This window comes from Lathamus discolor, chromosome 4 (genome assembly GCF_037157495.1).
Source record: "Lathamus discolor isolate bLatDis1 chromosome 4, bLatDis1.hap1, whole genome shotgun sequence".
In the NCBI taxonomy this organism is placed as follows: Eukaryota; Metazoa; Chordata; class Aves; order Psittaciformes; family Psittacidae; genus Lathamus; species Lathamus discolor.
Genome location: NC_088887.1, coordinates 127782390 through 127796253, shown reverse-complemented (window position 1 = coordinate 127796253; position 13864 = coordinate 127782390). Strand labels below are relative to the sequence as shown.

Below are 13864 nucleotides of genomic sequence, written 5' to 3'. Positions count from 1 at the left end.
CCCGGATGACCCCAGGATGGCAGCGTGTGAGGAAGGGCCGGGAGGGCCGGAGCTGTCAGCACGGAGAGGGGGAGGCTCAGGGGGACCTGGTCCCGGGTGCCTGCGGTTGAAGGTGGCTGCAGGAAAGGTGGAGACTCCCTCTACAAGGAGTCCCCGGAGGTGATGGCAGAGGTGACTCGGGGGGGATTGCGGTCGGACGCAGTGAGAGCGAGCCCCCATTGGAACGATGTCCCCAGGGCAGGGGTGACTCCACAGCGTTGGGTACTATGGATGGGCTGGATGGGGCTGGGATGTGCTGGCCTGGAAAGGCTGGAGCAGATGGGCCCTGAGGCCCCTCGCACCCGGATTCAGGATTCCAGGAGTCCTGCGCCCCACATCTGCTGCTCATGGCTGGATGTGTGGGATCACACACTGGGGGGGTCACACAATGTGGGGGTCACACGTTGGGACTGCAGTGGCTCCACCATGTCCTCCTATGGCTACTATGTCCCCCCCTTGCAGCCATGACCCTATGTTCCACCACACTTCCCCTTCTCCTCCTGCGTTCACCCCCCACCATCCCTTCCCCTCCCCATCGCTCCCATCCCGTCTCCATCCCTCTTCCCGCATCCCATCTTTTGGGGGATGCTGTTGCCGTGGCGACGGGCGGGTACCGCGGGATGCGGTGGGGCTGCGGAGGCACTGGGCGCGACCATTTGCGTGCAAAGGGGGGGGGTGCGCTTCTCGCTCCACACTTTCCAAGGGATCTCCCCCCTCCGGTGACCCACAACTTGGGGGAGAGACGCGTCGCTTGCGACGCGTCTCTCCCCCAAGTTGTGGGTCACCGGAGGGGGGAGATCCCGTGTAGTAAGTGAGGGGGGAAAGCGAGTGTTCCCCCTCCAGCTCCTCCATGGTACGTCCCGGCCTCCCCTGCCCATCCCTGCCGCGCTCGGGATGCGCCGGGGGCCGCAGCGCGCTGGGGGCTGCGTGTGGGGTGAGTGTCCGCTGTGGGGCCGGCTATGGGCACGGGCTGTGGGTCGCTATGGGGAGATGTGGGGCGCTGTGTGTGTGTCTGTGTGTGTCCCCCCCCCAGCACCTCAGAGCCGGTCCCATAATGGCGGCCGGGGCGGGGCTGGGTCCGGGCCTGAATCGCGGAGCGGCCGCAGTGGGGCTGGTGTGGGGCTGAGTGTGTGCGTGTAGGGGTGGGGGGTGTGGGTCTGGCAGGGGAGGGGTAGGGTGCTATAGGGTAGGATGTGTGCCATGGGGCAGGCAGTGGGGCTGTACGGTAAAGGGGTGGGTGCTGTGGGGCAGGCAGGGGATGCTGTGGGGCAGGCAGCGGGTGCTGTAGGAGAAGGGGGCGGGTGCCATGGGGCAGGGGGGTGTACGCCGTGGGGCAGACAGGGGATGCCGTATGGTAGGCAAGGGGGTGGGTGCTGTAGGACAAGGGAGTGGGTGCCATGGGTGAGGTAGTGGGTCCATGGGGCTGCGGGGTGGGTGCTGTGGGGCCTGTAGCAGGTGCCATGGGGCAGGCAGGGATAAGGGTGCTGCTCACCCCAATGCATTGTGCAGGGCAGAGCTAGGGGTCATGGGGACATGTGGGGCTGTCCTAGGCTGGTGTGGGGCTGGCTCTGGGGCTGTGGGCATGGTGGGGCTAAGGGGGAGCCCCCCCAGAGCATGTGGGCCAGGGGGTGAGTGGGCACCAACGTGGGGCTGGGGGCTGTGGGGTGTTGTGGGGTGCCCACTGCCCGTCCCTGCAGGCTGACGCCGTGGGGCCGCCGTGGGGCCGCCGCCGCCGCCATGGCCACACGCGAGGCCGGCGCCAGCCCCGTGGTGCGGCAAATCGACCAACAGTTCCTGGTGTGCAGCATCTGCCTGGACCGGTACCGCAACCCCAAGGTGCTGCCCTGCCTGCACACCTTCTGTGAGAGGTGAGCCCCCCCGCGCCCCACTGTGCCCCACGGCAACCCCCCTACAGCCCCACTGCACCCCACTGTGACCCTCTGCTCCCCCCTGCTTCCCCTGGGCTGCGCTGCACCTGCTGCATCCCCCCGCCCATGCTTTCTGCTGCTCCTGGCCCTGCTGTGCCCCCCCCAGCTCCTGCAGGGGGGAGCTGGGCTCCTGCAGCCCCCGGGCCCCACATTGCACCTGCACTGCACCTGCACTGCACCCCTCTGTCACCCACTGCACCCCCACTGAATACCACTGCACCTGCACTGCAACCCTGCTGTGACCCACTGCACCTCGCTGCATCCACACGGCACTGCATCGCATCCCCGCAGTGTTCTCTGCCTGTCCCTCCTGCAGGAAATGAGCTGGGGCTGCTGTGCCACACTGCACTGCACCCCCTGCACCCCACTTCACTGTACCCACTGCACTGTACCCACTGCACCCACTGTGCCCCACTGCACTGCATGGAATCCCAGAATCCCAGCCTGGTTTGTGTTGGAAGGGTCCTTAAAGCCCCTCCATTCCCAACCCCTGCCCCGGGCAGGGACCCCTTCCACTGGAGCAGCTTGCTCCAAGCCCCTGTGTCCAACCTGGCCTTGAGCACTGCCAGGGATGGGGCAGCCACAGCTTCTCTGGGCACCCTGTGCCAGCGCCTCAGCACCCTCACAGGGAAGAGCTTCTGCCTAAGAGCTCAGCTCAGTCTCCCCTCGGGCAGGTTCAAGCCATTCCCCTTGGCCTGGCCCTGCAGGCCCTTGTCCCAAGCCCCTCTCCAGGTTTCTTGCAGCCCCTCCAGGCACTGGACCCTCACTGCACACACTGCACTGCACCCCCAGACCCCCCGCAGTGAGAGGCAGGTCTGAGCCCCCCTGTGCCTCACTAATGTGGGGCCTCGCTCACATGGGGCCTGCCCCAGAACCCCCTGAGCCCTGCGACAGCCCCCCAGTGCTGGGGGCATTGGGGGTCCTGTCCCTCTTGCAGGCTCAGTGCAATGACCCAGAGACACTCAGACACCCCAAAACCCCCAAGCCCAGCCCGGCCCCCTTAGCCCTCCCCTCCTGTCCCCCTGCCCCTGCCCCCTGTCCCACTGTCTATCTGCACCCCAGTGTGCCACAGCATCGCCCCGGGGCCCACTGCCCCCACAGCCCTGACCCCCATCTGTCCATCCATCTCTCTATGCCTGCCCAGCTGCCTGCAGAGCTGCATCCCCCCTGTACCACTGTCCACCCCTCTGCTCCTGCCCTGGCCATCCCTCCATCATCCATTATCCTTCCCTTATCCATGTATTATCCATCCATTATCCATCCCTTCCTCCCTCCATCCCTTCCTCCCTCCATCTCTCCCTCCATCCCTCCATCCATCCAATCCATCCATCCATCCATCCCTCCATCTCTCCATCCATTCATCTCTCCCTCCCTCCATCCATCCCTCCCTCCATCCATCCCTCCCTCCATCCATCCATCCCTCCATCCATCCATCCATCCCTCCCTCCCTCCATCCATCCATCCCTCCATCCATCCAATCCATCTATCCATCCCTCCCTCCCTCCATCCATCCCTCCCTCCATCCATCCATCCCTCCATCCCTCCATCCATCCATCCCTCCATCCATCCAATCCATCTATCCATTCCTCCCTCCATTCATTCCTCCCTCCATTCATCCCTCTCTCCCTCCCTCCATCCTCCATCCATCCATCCATCCATCCACCCATCTATCCCTCCCTCCCTTCCTCCATCCTCCCTCCCTCTCTCCCTCCCTCCTTCTCTCCCTCCCTCCCTCTGTCCATCCCTCCATCCATCCAACCATCCATCCTTCCTTCCCTCCCTCCCTCCATTCATCCCTCCATCCGTCCATCCATCCATCCATCCATCCGTCTATCAATCCCTCCATCATCCATCCATCCATCCATCCATCCATCCATCCCTCCGTCCGTCCATCCATCCATCCATCCATCCGTCTATCAATCCCTCCATCATCCATCCATCCATCCATCCATCCATCCATCCATCCATCCATCCATCCATCCATCCCCCCATTCCCCTGTTGCTGTTCCGCACACCCTTATCCCTGCTGTCCGTCCGTCTGTCCCTCGCAGGTGCCTGCAGAGCTGCATCCCTCCTGTCTGTCCGTCCTTCCGTCTGTACCTCTGGCTCCATCCCTCTGCTCCTGCTCCACACGCAATGGGATCCCTCCTGTCCATCTGTCCATCCCGCTGCCAGCCCATCCCCTGCTGCTGCCTCGAGCACCCCATCCCTTCTGTCTGTCTGTCCCTGTGTGCCCTGACCCCTGCCCATCCATCCATCTCTGTGGATCCTGACCCCCATCTGTCTGTCCATCCCCATCGCAGAGCTGCATCCTCCTGTCCATCTGTCCATCCTGATGTTCACCTGTCCCTTCAGCCCCATCCCTCTGCTCCTGCCACATGGCCCTGATCCCGTCTGTCTGTCTGCCTGCAGAACTACATCCCTGTGTGTCTGTCTGTCCATGCAGGTGCCTGCAGAACTACATCCCTGTGTGTCTGTCTGTCTGTCCATGCAGGTGCCTGCAGAACTGCATCCCTTTGTGTCTGTCTGTCTGTCCATGCAGGTGCTTACAGAACTACATCCCTGTGTGTCTGTCTGTCTGTCCATGCAGGTGCCTGCAGAACTACATCCCTGTGTGTCTGTCTGTCTGTCCATGCAGGTGCTTACAGAACTACATCCCTGTGTGTCTGTCTGTCCATGCAGGTGCCTGCAGAACTGCATCCCTGTGTGTCTGTCTGTCTGTCCATGCAGGTGCTTACAGAACTACATCCCTGTCTGTCCATGCAGGTGCCTGCAGAACTACATCCCTGCTCAGAGCCTGTCCCTCTCGTGCCCCGTGTGCCGCCAGACCTCGATCCTGCCGGAGCGAGGGGTGCCCGCGCTGCAGAACAACTTCTTCATCACCAACCTGATGGAGGTGCTGCAGCGGGACCCCGACAGCGCCGCGCCGGGCCCTGCCCCCGGCTCCGGGCCCCTGGGCACTGGCCCCGCGCCGCCGCTCTGCTGCCCCAACCACCACGGAGAGGTCGCACCGGGGGGCACTGGGAGGGCACTGTGGGACGGGGGAGGCTTCAAGGATTTGGGGGGTCCAGGGGCAACTGGAGGAGTCTGGGGGCCTGTAGGTGCTCAAGGGGTGGCTTTGGGGGTCCAGGAGGGGAGAAGGGGCCTTAGAGGCTGGGGGGGCTGCAGGGACTGGGGGGGGTGGATGAGGGGTTATGGGGGTGCTGGAGGGTTTTGGGGGGCTCATGGGGGCTGTAGGGGATCAGTGGGGGGTGTCTGCGGGGGCTGTGGGTGCTGAAGGGGTCCAGGGGCTGCTGTAGGGGTCTGGGGCCTGCAGGGATCCGAGCGGGCTCAGGGGGGCTGTGGGGATGGGGGGGGTTCATGGGGTCAGCGCCCGTTCCCCCTCCCGCAGGTGATGGAGTTCTATTGCGAGCCCTGCGAGACCGCGGTGTGCCGCGAGTGCACCGAGGGCGAGCACCGGGAGCACGGCACCGCGCCCCTGCGCGACGCCGTGGAGCACCACAAGGCGGCGCTGCAGAGACAGCTCGATGCCGTCCGCAGCAGGCACGGCCGGGGCCGGGGGGGGCCGGGGACACCTCGGGCCGTGGGGTACGGGGGATCTTGGGGTGCCGGTGGGTTCGGGGGTCAGGAGGTCCGGAGGCTTAGGGGTGCCGGTGGGTGCTGGTGTGCTTGGGGTCCCGGTGGGTTTAGGGGTCCGGGGGTTGTGAGTGCCGGTGGGTTTGGGGTCCTGGCGGGTTTGAGGGGTCCGGGATCCGGTGGGTTTGTGGGGTCCGGGAGATCCGGTTCGGTTCCTTGGGGAGCCTGGAGGTGCTGGTGGGTTTGGAGGTTTGGGGCGCCTGGGGGGGTCTTGGGGTCCCGCTGGGGTTGGGGTCCCGCTGGGGTTGGGGTCCCGCTGGGTTTGTCCCCCCCGGCTCACGCCGTCCCCGCAGGCTCCCGCAGCTGGCGGCGGCCGCGGCGCTGGTGTCGGACATCAGCCAACAGCTGCTGCAGCGCCGGGACGAGGCCGCGGCCGAGATCGGCGGCACCTTCGAGGAGCTGGAGGCGGCGCTGCGGCAGCGGCGGGGGCTGCTCCTGCGCGACCTGGAGGCGGCGTGCGGCGCCAAGCACCGGGTGCGGGGGGCACGGAGGAGCTGCATGGGGGGAGCCGCATTGGGGTGCTGCCTGTGGCCGTGCCGCGGCGCCCCCACACCGCCAAGCCTGCGTGGTGCCAAGCCCGCATGGTGCCAAGCCCACGTGGTGCCAAGCCCGCGTGGTGCCAAGCCCGTGTGGTGCCAAGCCCGTGTGGTGCCAAGCCCCTGTGCCCCTGCGCCCCGGCACTGCCGTGCTGTCGTGCTGCGTGTTCCCATGCCACCAAGCCCCTGTGCCACGTGCCCGCGCGTTGCTGTGCTGCCACACCATGTCTCTGCATGACTGTCCCCCTGTGCTGCATGGCCCTGTGCTGCCAAGCCCCCATGTTACCATACCCCTGCACTGCTGTGGCCCCATGTCCCCATGCCCCATGCCTCCATATCCCCAAGCCCCCACGTCCCTTATCCCCATGTCCCCATATCCCCATAACCCCATGCTTCACGCCCACGTGCACCCATATCCCCGTGTCCCCACGCCCCTGCCCCACAGTGACATGCTGGTGCCCACAGGTGCTGCAGGCGCAGCTGGAGGCGCTGCGCCGGGGCCAGGAGAGCATCCTGAGCAGCTGCGCGTTCACGGAGCAGGCGCTGCGCCACGGCACGGCCCCCGAGGTGCTGCTGGTGCAGAAGCAGATGAGCGAGCGGCTGCGGGACCTGGCGGCGCGCGACTTCCCCGAGCACCCGCAGCAGAACGCGCAGCTCGACTACCTGGTGGAGACGGACGGGCTGCGCAAGTCCATCCTCAACCTGGGCGCGCTGGTCACCACCAGCGCCACCGCGCACCACACGGTGGCCACGGGCGAGGGGCTGCGGCACGCCGTGGTGGGGCAGCCCGCCTCACTCAGCGTCACCACCAAGGACAAGGATGGCGAGCTGGTGCGCAGCGGCAGCGCCCGGCTCCGCTTCCAGGTGACCGCACCAGACGGGGCCGCGGCCGAGGCCGAGGTGCAGGACAACAAGAACGGCACCTACGAGCTGCTGTACACGCCGCGCGCCGAGGGCGACTTCCTGCTCTCCATCCTGCTCTATGGGCAGCCCATCCGCGGCAGCCCCTTCCGCGCCCGCGCTGTCAAAGCCTCCGACGTGCCGCCCTCGCCCGACGATGTCAAGCGCCGTGTGAAGTCTCCCAGCAGCGGGGGGCACATCCGGCAGAAGGCTGTGCGCAGGCCCTCCAGCATGTACAGCACCGGCAAGAAGAAGGAGAACCCCATCGAGGACGAGCTCATCTTCCGTGTGGGTGAGCGCCAGCGGGGCCCCATGACCGACATTGGCCAACAGTGACTGACATTGGCCAACAGTGACTGACATTGGCCAACAGTGACTGACATTGGCCAACAGTGACTGACATTGACCAACAGTGACTGACACTGGCCAACAGTGACTGACATTGACCAACAGTGACTGACACTGGCCAACAGTGACTGACACTGGCCAACAGTGACTGACATTGGCCAACAGTGACTGACATTGGCCAACAGTGACTGACATTGACCAACAGTGACTGACATTGGCCAACAGTGACTGACATTGGCCAACAGTGACTGACATTGGCACCCGCTGAACAGCATGGACTGACATTGACCTCCACTGACTGCCTTTGACCTCCCCTGGACACCTATTGACCCCCATTGACCTCCTGTTGACCCCATTGACAACTATTGACAGCTATTAATAGCCATTGACCCCCACTGACACCCACTGATGCCCGTTGGCCCCTATTGATGCCTGTTGACCTCTCTTGATCTCTGTTGACCCCCACTGACCCTCCTTGACCTCCCTTGACCCCCACTGACCCTCCTTGACCTCCCTTGACCCCCCATTGACCCTCCTTGACCTCTATTGACTTCCATTGATGCTCACTGACACCCACTGACCTCTCTTGATCTCTGTTGGCCCCCATTGATGCCCCGTTGACCCCTTCTGACCACCCTTGACCTCCCATAGACCTCCCATTAAGCCCCATGACCCCATTGACTCCCATTAACCTTCCTTGACCTCCCTTTACCTCAGTTGATGCCCATTGAACCCTATTGATCCCATTGACCTCTCCTGATCTCTATTGACTCCTCTTGACCCTTCTTGATACCTATTGATGCCCACTGCCCCCCATTGATCCCCCTCAACCCCCTTGACTCCCCTTGACCTTCCTTGAACCCCTATGCGCCTACTGATGCCCATTGACCCCCATGGCTCCCCCCGCCTGCAGGAAGCCGAGGCCGGGAGAAGGGCGAGTTCACCAACCTCCAGGGCATCTCCACTTCCTCCAGTGGCCGCATCGTGGTGGCTGACAGCAATAACCAGTGTGTGCAGGTAAGACCCGCTACGGCCCCGGCCCCACCATGTGTCTCTGACCCACTTAACCCTCCCCCTGGGGACCCCCAAAAGGTGTTTTCCAACGAGGGTCAGTTCCGGCTGCGCTTCGGGGTGCGGGGCCGCTCCCCCGGTCAGCTCCAGCGCCCCACCGGTGTCACTGTCGACATGAACGGGGACATCATCATCGCCGACTACGACAACCGCTGGGTCAGCATCTTCTCCCCCGAGGGCAAGTTCAAGGTGAGGTGAGGGGGGGACGCAGCAGCAGTGGGGACACGGCTCCGCACCGACCCTGACTCCTGGCCCTGTTCCCATCCCAGACCAAGCTGGGTGCCGGGCGGCTGATGGGCCCCAAGGGCGTTGCAGTGGATCGCAACGGGCACATCATCGTGGTGGACAACAAGGCCTGCTGTGTCTTCATCTTCCAGTCCAATGGCAAACTGGTCACCAAGTTTGGCAGCCGCGGCACAGCCGAACGGCAGTTCGCAGGTGCGAGCCACAGCCATGCTGTGCTTCTCACTGCATGCTCCTCAATGCATGTCCATCACCACGCTTCCATCACCACGCGTCCATCACCACGCGTCCATCACCACGCGTCCATCACCACGTGTCCATCACCACGTGTCCATCACCACGTGTCCATCACCACGCTTCCATCACCACGCGTCCATCACCACGTGTCCATCACCACGTGTCCATCACCACGTGTCCATCACCATGTGTCCCTCACCACGCTTCCATCACCACGCGTCCGTCACCATGCATCCATCACCACGTGTCCATCACCATGTGTCCATCACCGTGTGTTCATCACCATGTGCCCCTCACTGTGTGCCCCTCATCATGCGCTCCTCAGTGTGTGCTCTGGGCAGCCCCAGGGCACAGGGCAGGGGCTGTGGCTGGGCTCAGGGTCCAAGCTCGAGTTCTGCTCTGGATTCAGTTTCTGGGCTCAGGCTCTTGGTGGTTCTGGGCTGGGTTCCAGTTGTGGTTCAGGTCTCAGGGCAGAGTCAGATACTGGGCTGTGATTTGGGATTTGGGTTCATGGTTTAGGTTCTCTTTGTGGTTCTGAGTTTGCTCTGTTTTGGGTTCCAGGCTCAGGTTTGGGCTGTCTTGGGTCTCTGGGTCTTGCTACGTCCCCCCCGGCTGCCCACGGTGCTCACTCACTGTCCCTGTCCCCGCTAGGGCCCCACTTCGTGGCCGTCAACAACAAGAATGAGATCGTGGTGACTGATTTCCACAACCACTCCGTGAAGGTGAGTAGTGGCGTCCGGTATGCCATGTGCCATATCCTGTGTGCCATGTCCTGTGTGCCATGTGCCATGTCCTGTGTCCTATGTCCCACATCTTGCATGCCGTGTGCCACATGCCATGTTCTGCATCCCGTGTCCTGTGTGCCACATCACGTGTGATGTGTTCTCTGCACTGTGTGCCATGTCCCGTGTCCCGTGTGCTGTGTCCTGTGTCCCGTATCCTGTGTCGCACATCCTGCATCCCATGTCCCATGTGCTGGTGCCAGTGCCGCATCCCATGTCCTGTGTCCCATGTGCGGTGCCGGTGCCGGGCAGTGACCCCCCCCCCAGGTTTACAGTGCAGATGGTGAGTTCCTGTTCAAGTTCGGCTCTCACGGGGAGGGCAATGGCCAGTTCAACGCCCCCACTGGGGTGGCTGTGGATGCCAACGGCAACATCATCGTGGCTGACTGGGGCAACAGCCGCATCCAGGTACTGATCCCGTGGCCCTGTACTCACCTGCATCCCTGTGCTCATCCATCACCTCCATCCCAGCCTCATCCCTGTCATCATCCCATCACCCCCATCCCAGCCTCATCCCATCACCCCCATCCCAACCTCATCCCTGTGCTTATCACCCCCATACCAACTTCATCTCTTGTCCCCATCCTGTCACTCCCATCCCAGCCTCATCCCTGTCCTCATCTCATCAGCCCCATCTCAGCCTCATCCCCATCCTCATCCCATCACCCCCATCCCAGCCTCATCCCTGTCCTCATCCCATCAGCCCCATCCCAGCCTCATCCCTGTGCTTATCACCCCCATCCCAGCCTCATCCCTTGTTCTCATCCCATCACTCCCATCCCAGCCTCATCCCTGTCCTCATCCCATCAGCCCCATCCCAGCCTCATCCCCATCCTCATCCCATCACCCCCATCCCAGCCTCATCCCTGTCCTCATCCCATCAGCCCCATCCCAGCCTCATCCCCATCCTCATCCCATCACCCCCATCCCAGCCTCATCCCTGTCCTCATCCCATCACCCCCATCCCAGCCTCATCCCTGTCCTCATCCCATCCTTCAGCCCATCCAGGGATGGGGTTTGTGGCCCCAGAGTGGGCTCATTGCAGCAGGGACACGGTCCAGGGCCCCATGGCAGGGGTGCCCATGGAGATAGGGTTTGCCTGGGCCGTGGGGACACTGGAGGCACTGGGGCCTGTCCCTGTCCCTGCAGGTGTTTGACTCCTCGGGCTCCTTCCTGTCCTACATCAACACAGCAGCGGATCCTCTGTATGGGCCGCAGGGCCTGGCCCTCACCTCCGATGGCCACGTCGTGGTGGCTGACTCGGGCAACCATTGCTTCAAGGCCTATCGCTACCTGCAGTAGCACCGCGGCACAGGCTGGGGCCACCCCACGGCACGGGCTGGGGCCACCCCATGGCACGGACTGGGGCTGCCCCACAGATGCTGCCCAGGCCTTCACGTGCACTTTATCTGGGGTCCATGGTCGTGCCCTCCTCCTGCCCCAAGGCAGGGCCACAGCCCCACGGCTGGGGAACCTGGGGGGGCTGAGGGGTGGCTATGGGTTGCCCCATGGGAGCTGCCCCCTGTGGCTTGAGCCCCAGATGTGGGGCGACCGCACGTGCCTGCTGCCCCATGGTGGGGTTCTGTGGGTCCTGGTGGGGCTTGGTGAAGCCCTATGGGGCCGAGTGGGGCCTGGTGGGTCCATGTGGGGCTCTATGGGGTCGGTGTGGCTCTATGGGGCTTGGTGGGGCTCGGTGGGGCTCTATGGGGCTCTGTGGGTCTCTATGGGTCTCTGTGGGGCGGCCGCACGCTGACAAACTCTATGTACAAAATAAAGTATTCTGGAAGTACCCCCAGCAGTGCCAGCCCCATGGCGGGAGGGATGTGGGGCTTGGGTTGTCTGTGTGGGGCAGTGCAGGGGGGTCTTCGCCTTCACTGGGCATCACTGGGGTGAAGCCGGGGGTGGGGGCCCTGTACTGGGGTGACCACATCAGGACCCCCAGGCTGCACTGGGCTGCAATGGACTGTACTGGGCTGCACAGGGCTGCACTGGGCTGCAAAGGGTTGTACTGGGCTGCACAGGGCTGCACTGGGATGCACAGGGCTGCACTGGGATGCACAGGGCTGCACTGGGCTGCAAAGGGTTGTACTGGGATGCACAGGGCTGCACTGGGCTGCAAAGGGTTGTACTGGGGTGCACAGGGCTGCACTGGGCTGCACAGGGCTGCTGCACTGGGCTGGTCTGTGCTGTGCGTCCCCACACGTGTGGACTAAGACAAGCGGTTCAGTGGATGGAGCAGTGGATGAAGATGATGGCGATGATGAAGATGCTGAAGATGGTGGTGATGATGAGGATGATGGAGATGATGGAGGTCATAACGTGACACCAGTGATGTGGGTATGGGACCAGCGCATGGAGAACCTGAAGCTCCGGGGGATGGACCCACTCCCGCTGCAGTGCCCACACCCCTGAGCGGCCCTGGCCCAGCCCGGCCCCTCCGGTGAGCCCTGGTTCTGTCCCAGTGACGGGCTGAGGTGCAGAGCGGCCTTTGGCTGGTTGGGTCTGGTCCCTGTCCTTGTCCGGGCCCCTGTCCCTTTCTCCATACCCGTCCCTATCCCTCTCCCTTTCCCGTTCCCTGTCCCTGTCCCAGTCCCAGCTGCTCTGGCTCCTGGTGCCGCTCTCGCTGCAGAGCGCGAGGCACCGCGCAAGCCCCGGCAAGGTGAGCGCTGAGGGCTGTACCGGGCTGTACCGGGCTGCGCAGGGCTGCGCCGGGCTCTGCGGGGCTGTACCGGGCTGTACCGGGCTGTGCGGGGCTGTGCGGGGCTGTGCGGGGCTGTACCGGGCTGTGCCGGGCTGTACCGGGCTGTGCGGGGCTGTGCGGGGCTGTACCGGGCTGTGCCGGGCTGTACCGGGCTGCACCGGGCTGTACCGGGCTGCGCCGGGCTGTACCGGGCTGTGCGGGGCTGTGCGGGGCTGTGCGGGGCTGTGCGGGGCTGTACCGGGCTGTGCCGGGCTGTACCGGGCTGTGCGGGGCTGTGCGGGGCTGTACCGGGCTGTGCCGGGCTGTACCGGGCTGCACCGGGCTGTACCGGGCTGCGCCGGGCTGTACCGGGCTGTACCGGGCTGTGCGGGGCTGTGCGGGGCTGTGCGGGGCTGTGCCGGGCTGTACCGGGCTGTGCCGGGCTGCATCGGGCTGTACCGGGCTGCGCCGGGCTGTACCGGGCTGCGCCGGGCTGTGCGGGGCTGCGCCGGGCTGTGCCGGGCTGCGCCGGGCTGTGTCGGGCTGTGCGGGGCTGTACCGGGCTGTGCCGGGCTGTGCCGGGCTGTGCGGAGCTGTACCGGGCTGTGCCGGGCTGTGCGGAGCTGTGCCGGGCTGTACCGGGCTGTGCGGGGCTGTGCCGGGCTGTGCGGGGCTGTGCGGGGCTGTGCGGGTGTGCACCGGGCTGTGCGGGGCTGTACCGGGCTGTGCTGGGCTGTGCCGGGCTGTGCCGGGCTGTGCCGGGCTGTGCGGGGCTGTGCCGGGCTGTGCCACGCGCACCACCACCGATGTCAGAGCGTGATTTACCGTGCATGACTGTGACGTGCCGTGTGATTGTCCCAGCACAGAGCGTGTCCTGCTCAGTGTGTCCTGCCCTGTACTGCTGCTACATGCGCTGTGCCGTGCCCTGGTGCTGTGCTGTGCCATCTGTGCCCTGCCGCAATGCCCCATGCTGCTCTGCCGCATCTATGCCACACCAGACCTGTCAGTGCCATGTGGGGCTGTGCAGTACTGCAGTGCTCCACTGCACACCCTGCTGCCCTGAGCCACATACACCACATCATGCTGTACTATGCTGTGCCATTCTGTGCCAGTCTGTCCCACGCCAATGGTGTGCTGCTGCACCACACACCCTCTGTGCTGCCCTGTGCCACACCACGCTGTGCTGTGCTGCTGCACTATGGTCTGCGCTGTCCCATCCTGCTCCATCCCGTACTGTGCCAGGTGGAACAATCCTTCCCTGCACCTGTACTGGTGTCACTTCTGTACTGTACTGGTACTGGTGTCACTGGGAGGGGGATGGGAGGTCCTGTGGCCACGTGGGGATGAGGACAATGAGGATGAACTTGAGGATGGATGTAGGATGCAGAGGAGAAGGATGAGGTGGATGATGATGACAAGGAGAAGGATGAAGATGTGGATGAGGTGGATGCTGATGAGGAGGTG

The 13864-nt window shown here is 64.3% G+C and overlaps 1 protein-coding gene across 3 annotated transcripts; it reads left to right on the top strand.

The window, feature by feature from the left end:
• The first annotated feature begins 890 nt into the window (after positions 1-890).
• TRIM3 (tripartite motif containing 3) lies at positions 891-11509 on the top strand. 3 transcript variants are annotated; one of them, XM_065679020.1, is made up of 12 exons: positions 891-973; positions 1737-1907; positions 4734-4971; positions 5359-5510; positions 5897-6077; positions 6605-7331; positions 8301-8404; positions 8480-8647; positions 8728-8896; positions 9590-9660; positions 9988-10128; positions 10870-11509. In XM_065679020.1, the coding sequence occupies exons 2-12, from the start codon at positions 1777-1779 to the stop codon at positions 11020-11022; spliced, it is 2235 nt and encodes a 744-aa protein (XP_065535092.1). In that variant the 5' UTR covers positions 891-973; positions 1737-1776; the 3' UTR covers positions 11023-11509. The 3 variants fall into 3 exon arrangements, with proteins under 3 accessions (XP_065535092.1, XP_065535093.1, XP_065535094.1); XM_065679021.1 differs by lacking the exon at positions 891-973 and adding an exon at positions 1097-1169; XM_065679022.1 differs by lacking the exon at positions 891-973 and adding an exon at positions 1120-1153.
• The last annotated feature ends 2355 nt before the right edge of the window (positions 11510-13864 follow it).

Coding starts and splice junctions, on each gene's coding strand:
- TRIM3 (XM_065679020.1), top strand. CDS start 1,777: ATGGCCACACGCGAGGCCGGCGCCAGCCCCGTGGTGCGGCAAATCGAC. Junction 7,332..8,300: donor CGAGCTCATCTTCCGTGTGG/GTGAGCGCCAGC, acceptor CCCCGCCTGCAG/GAAGCCGAGGCCGGGAGAAG. Junction 8,897..9,589: donor AGCCGAACGGCAGTTCGCAG/GTGCGAGCCACA, acceptor TGTCCCCGCTAG/GGCCCCACTTCGTGGCCGTC.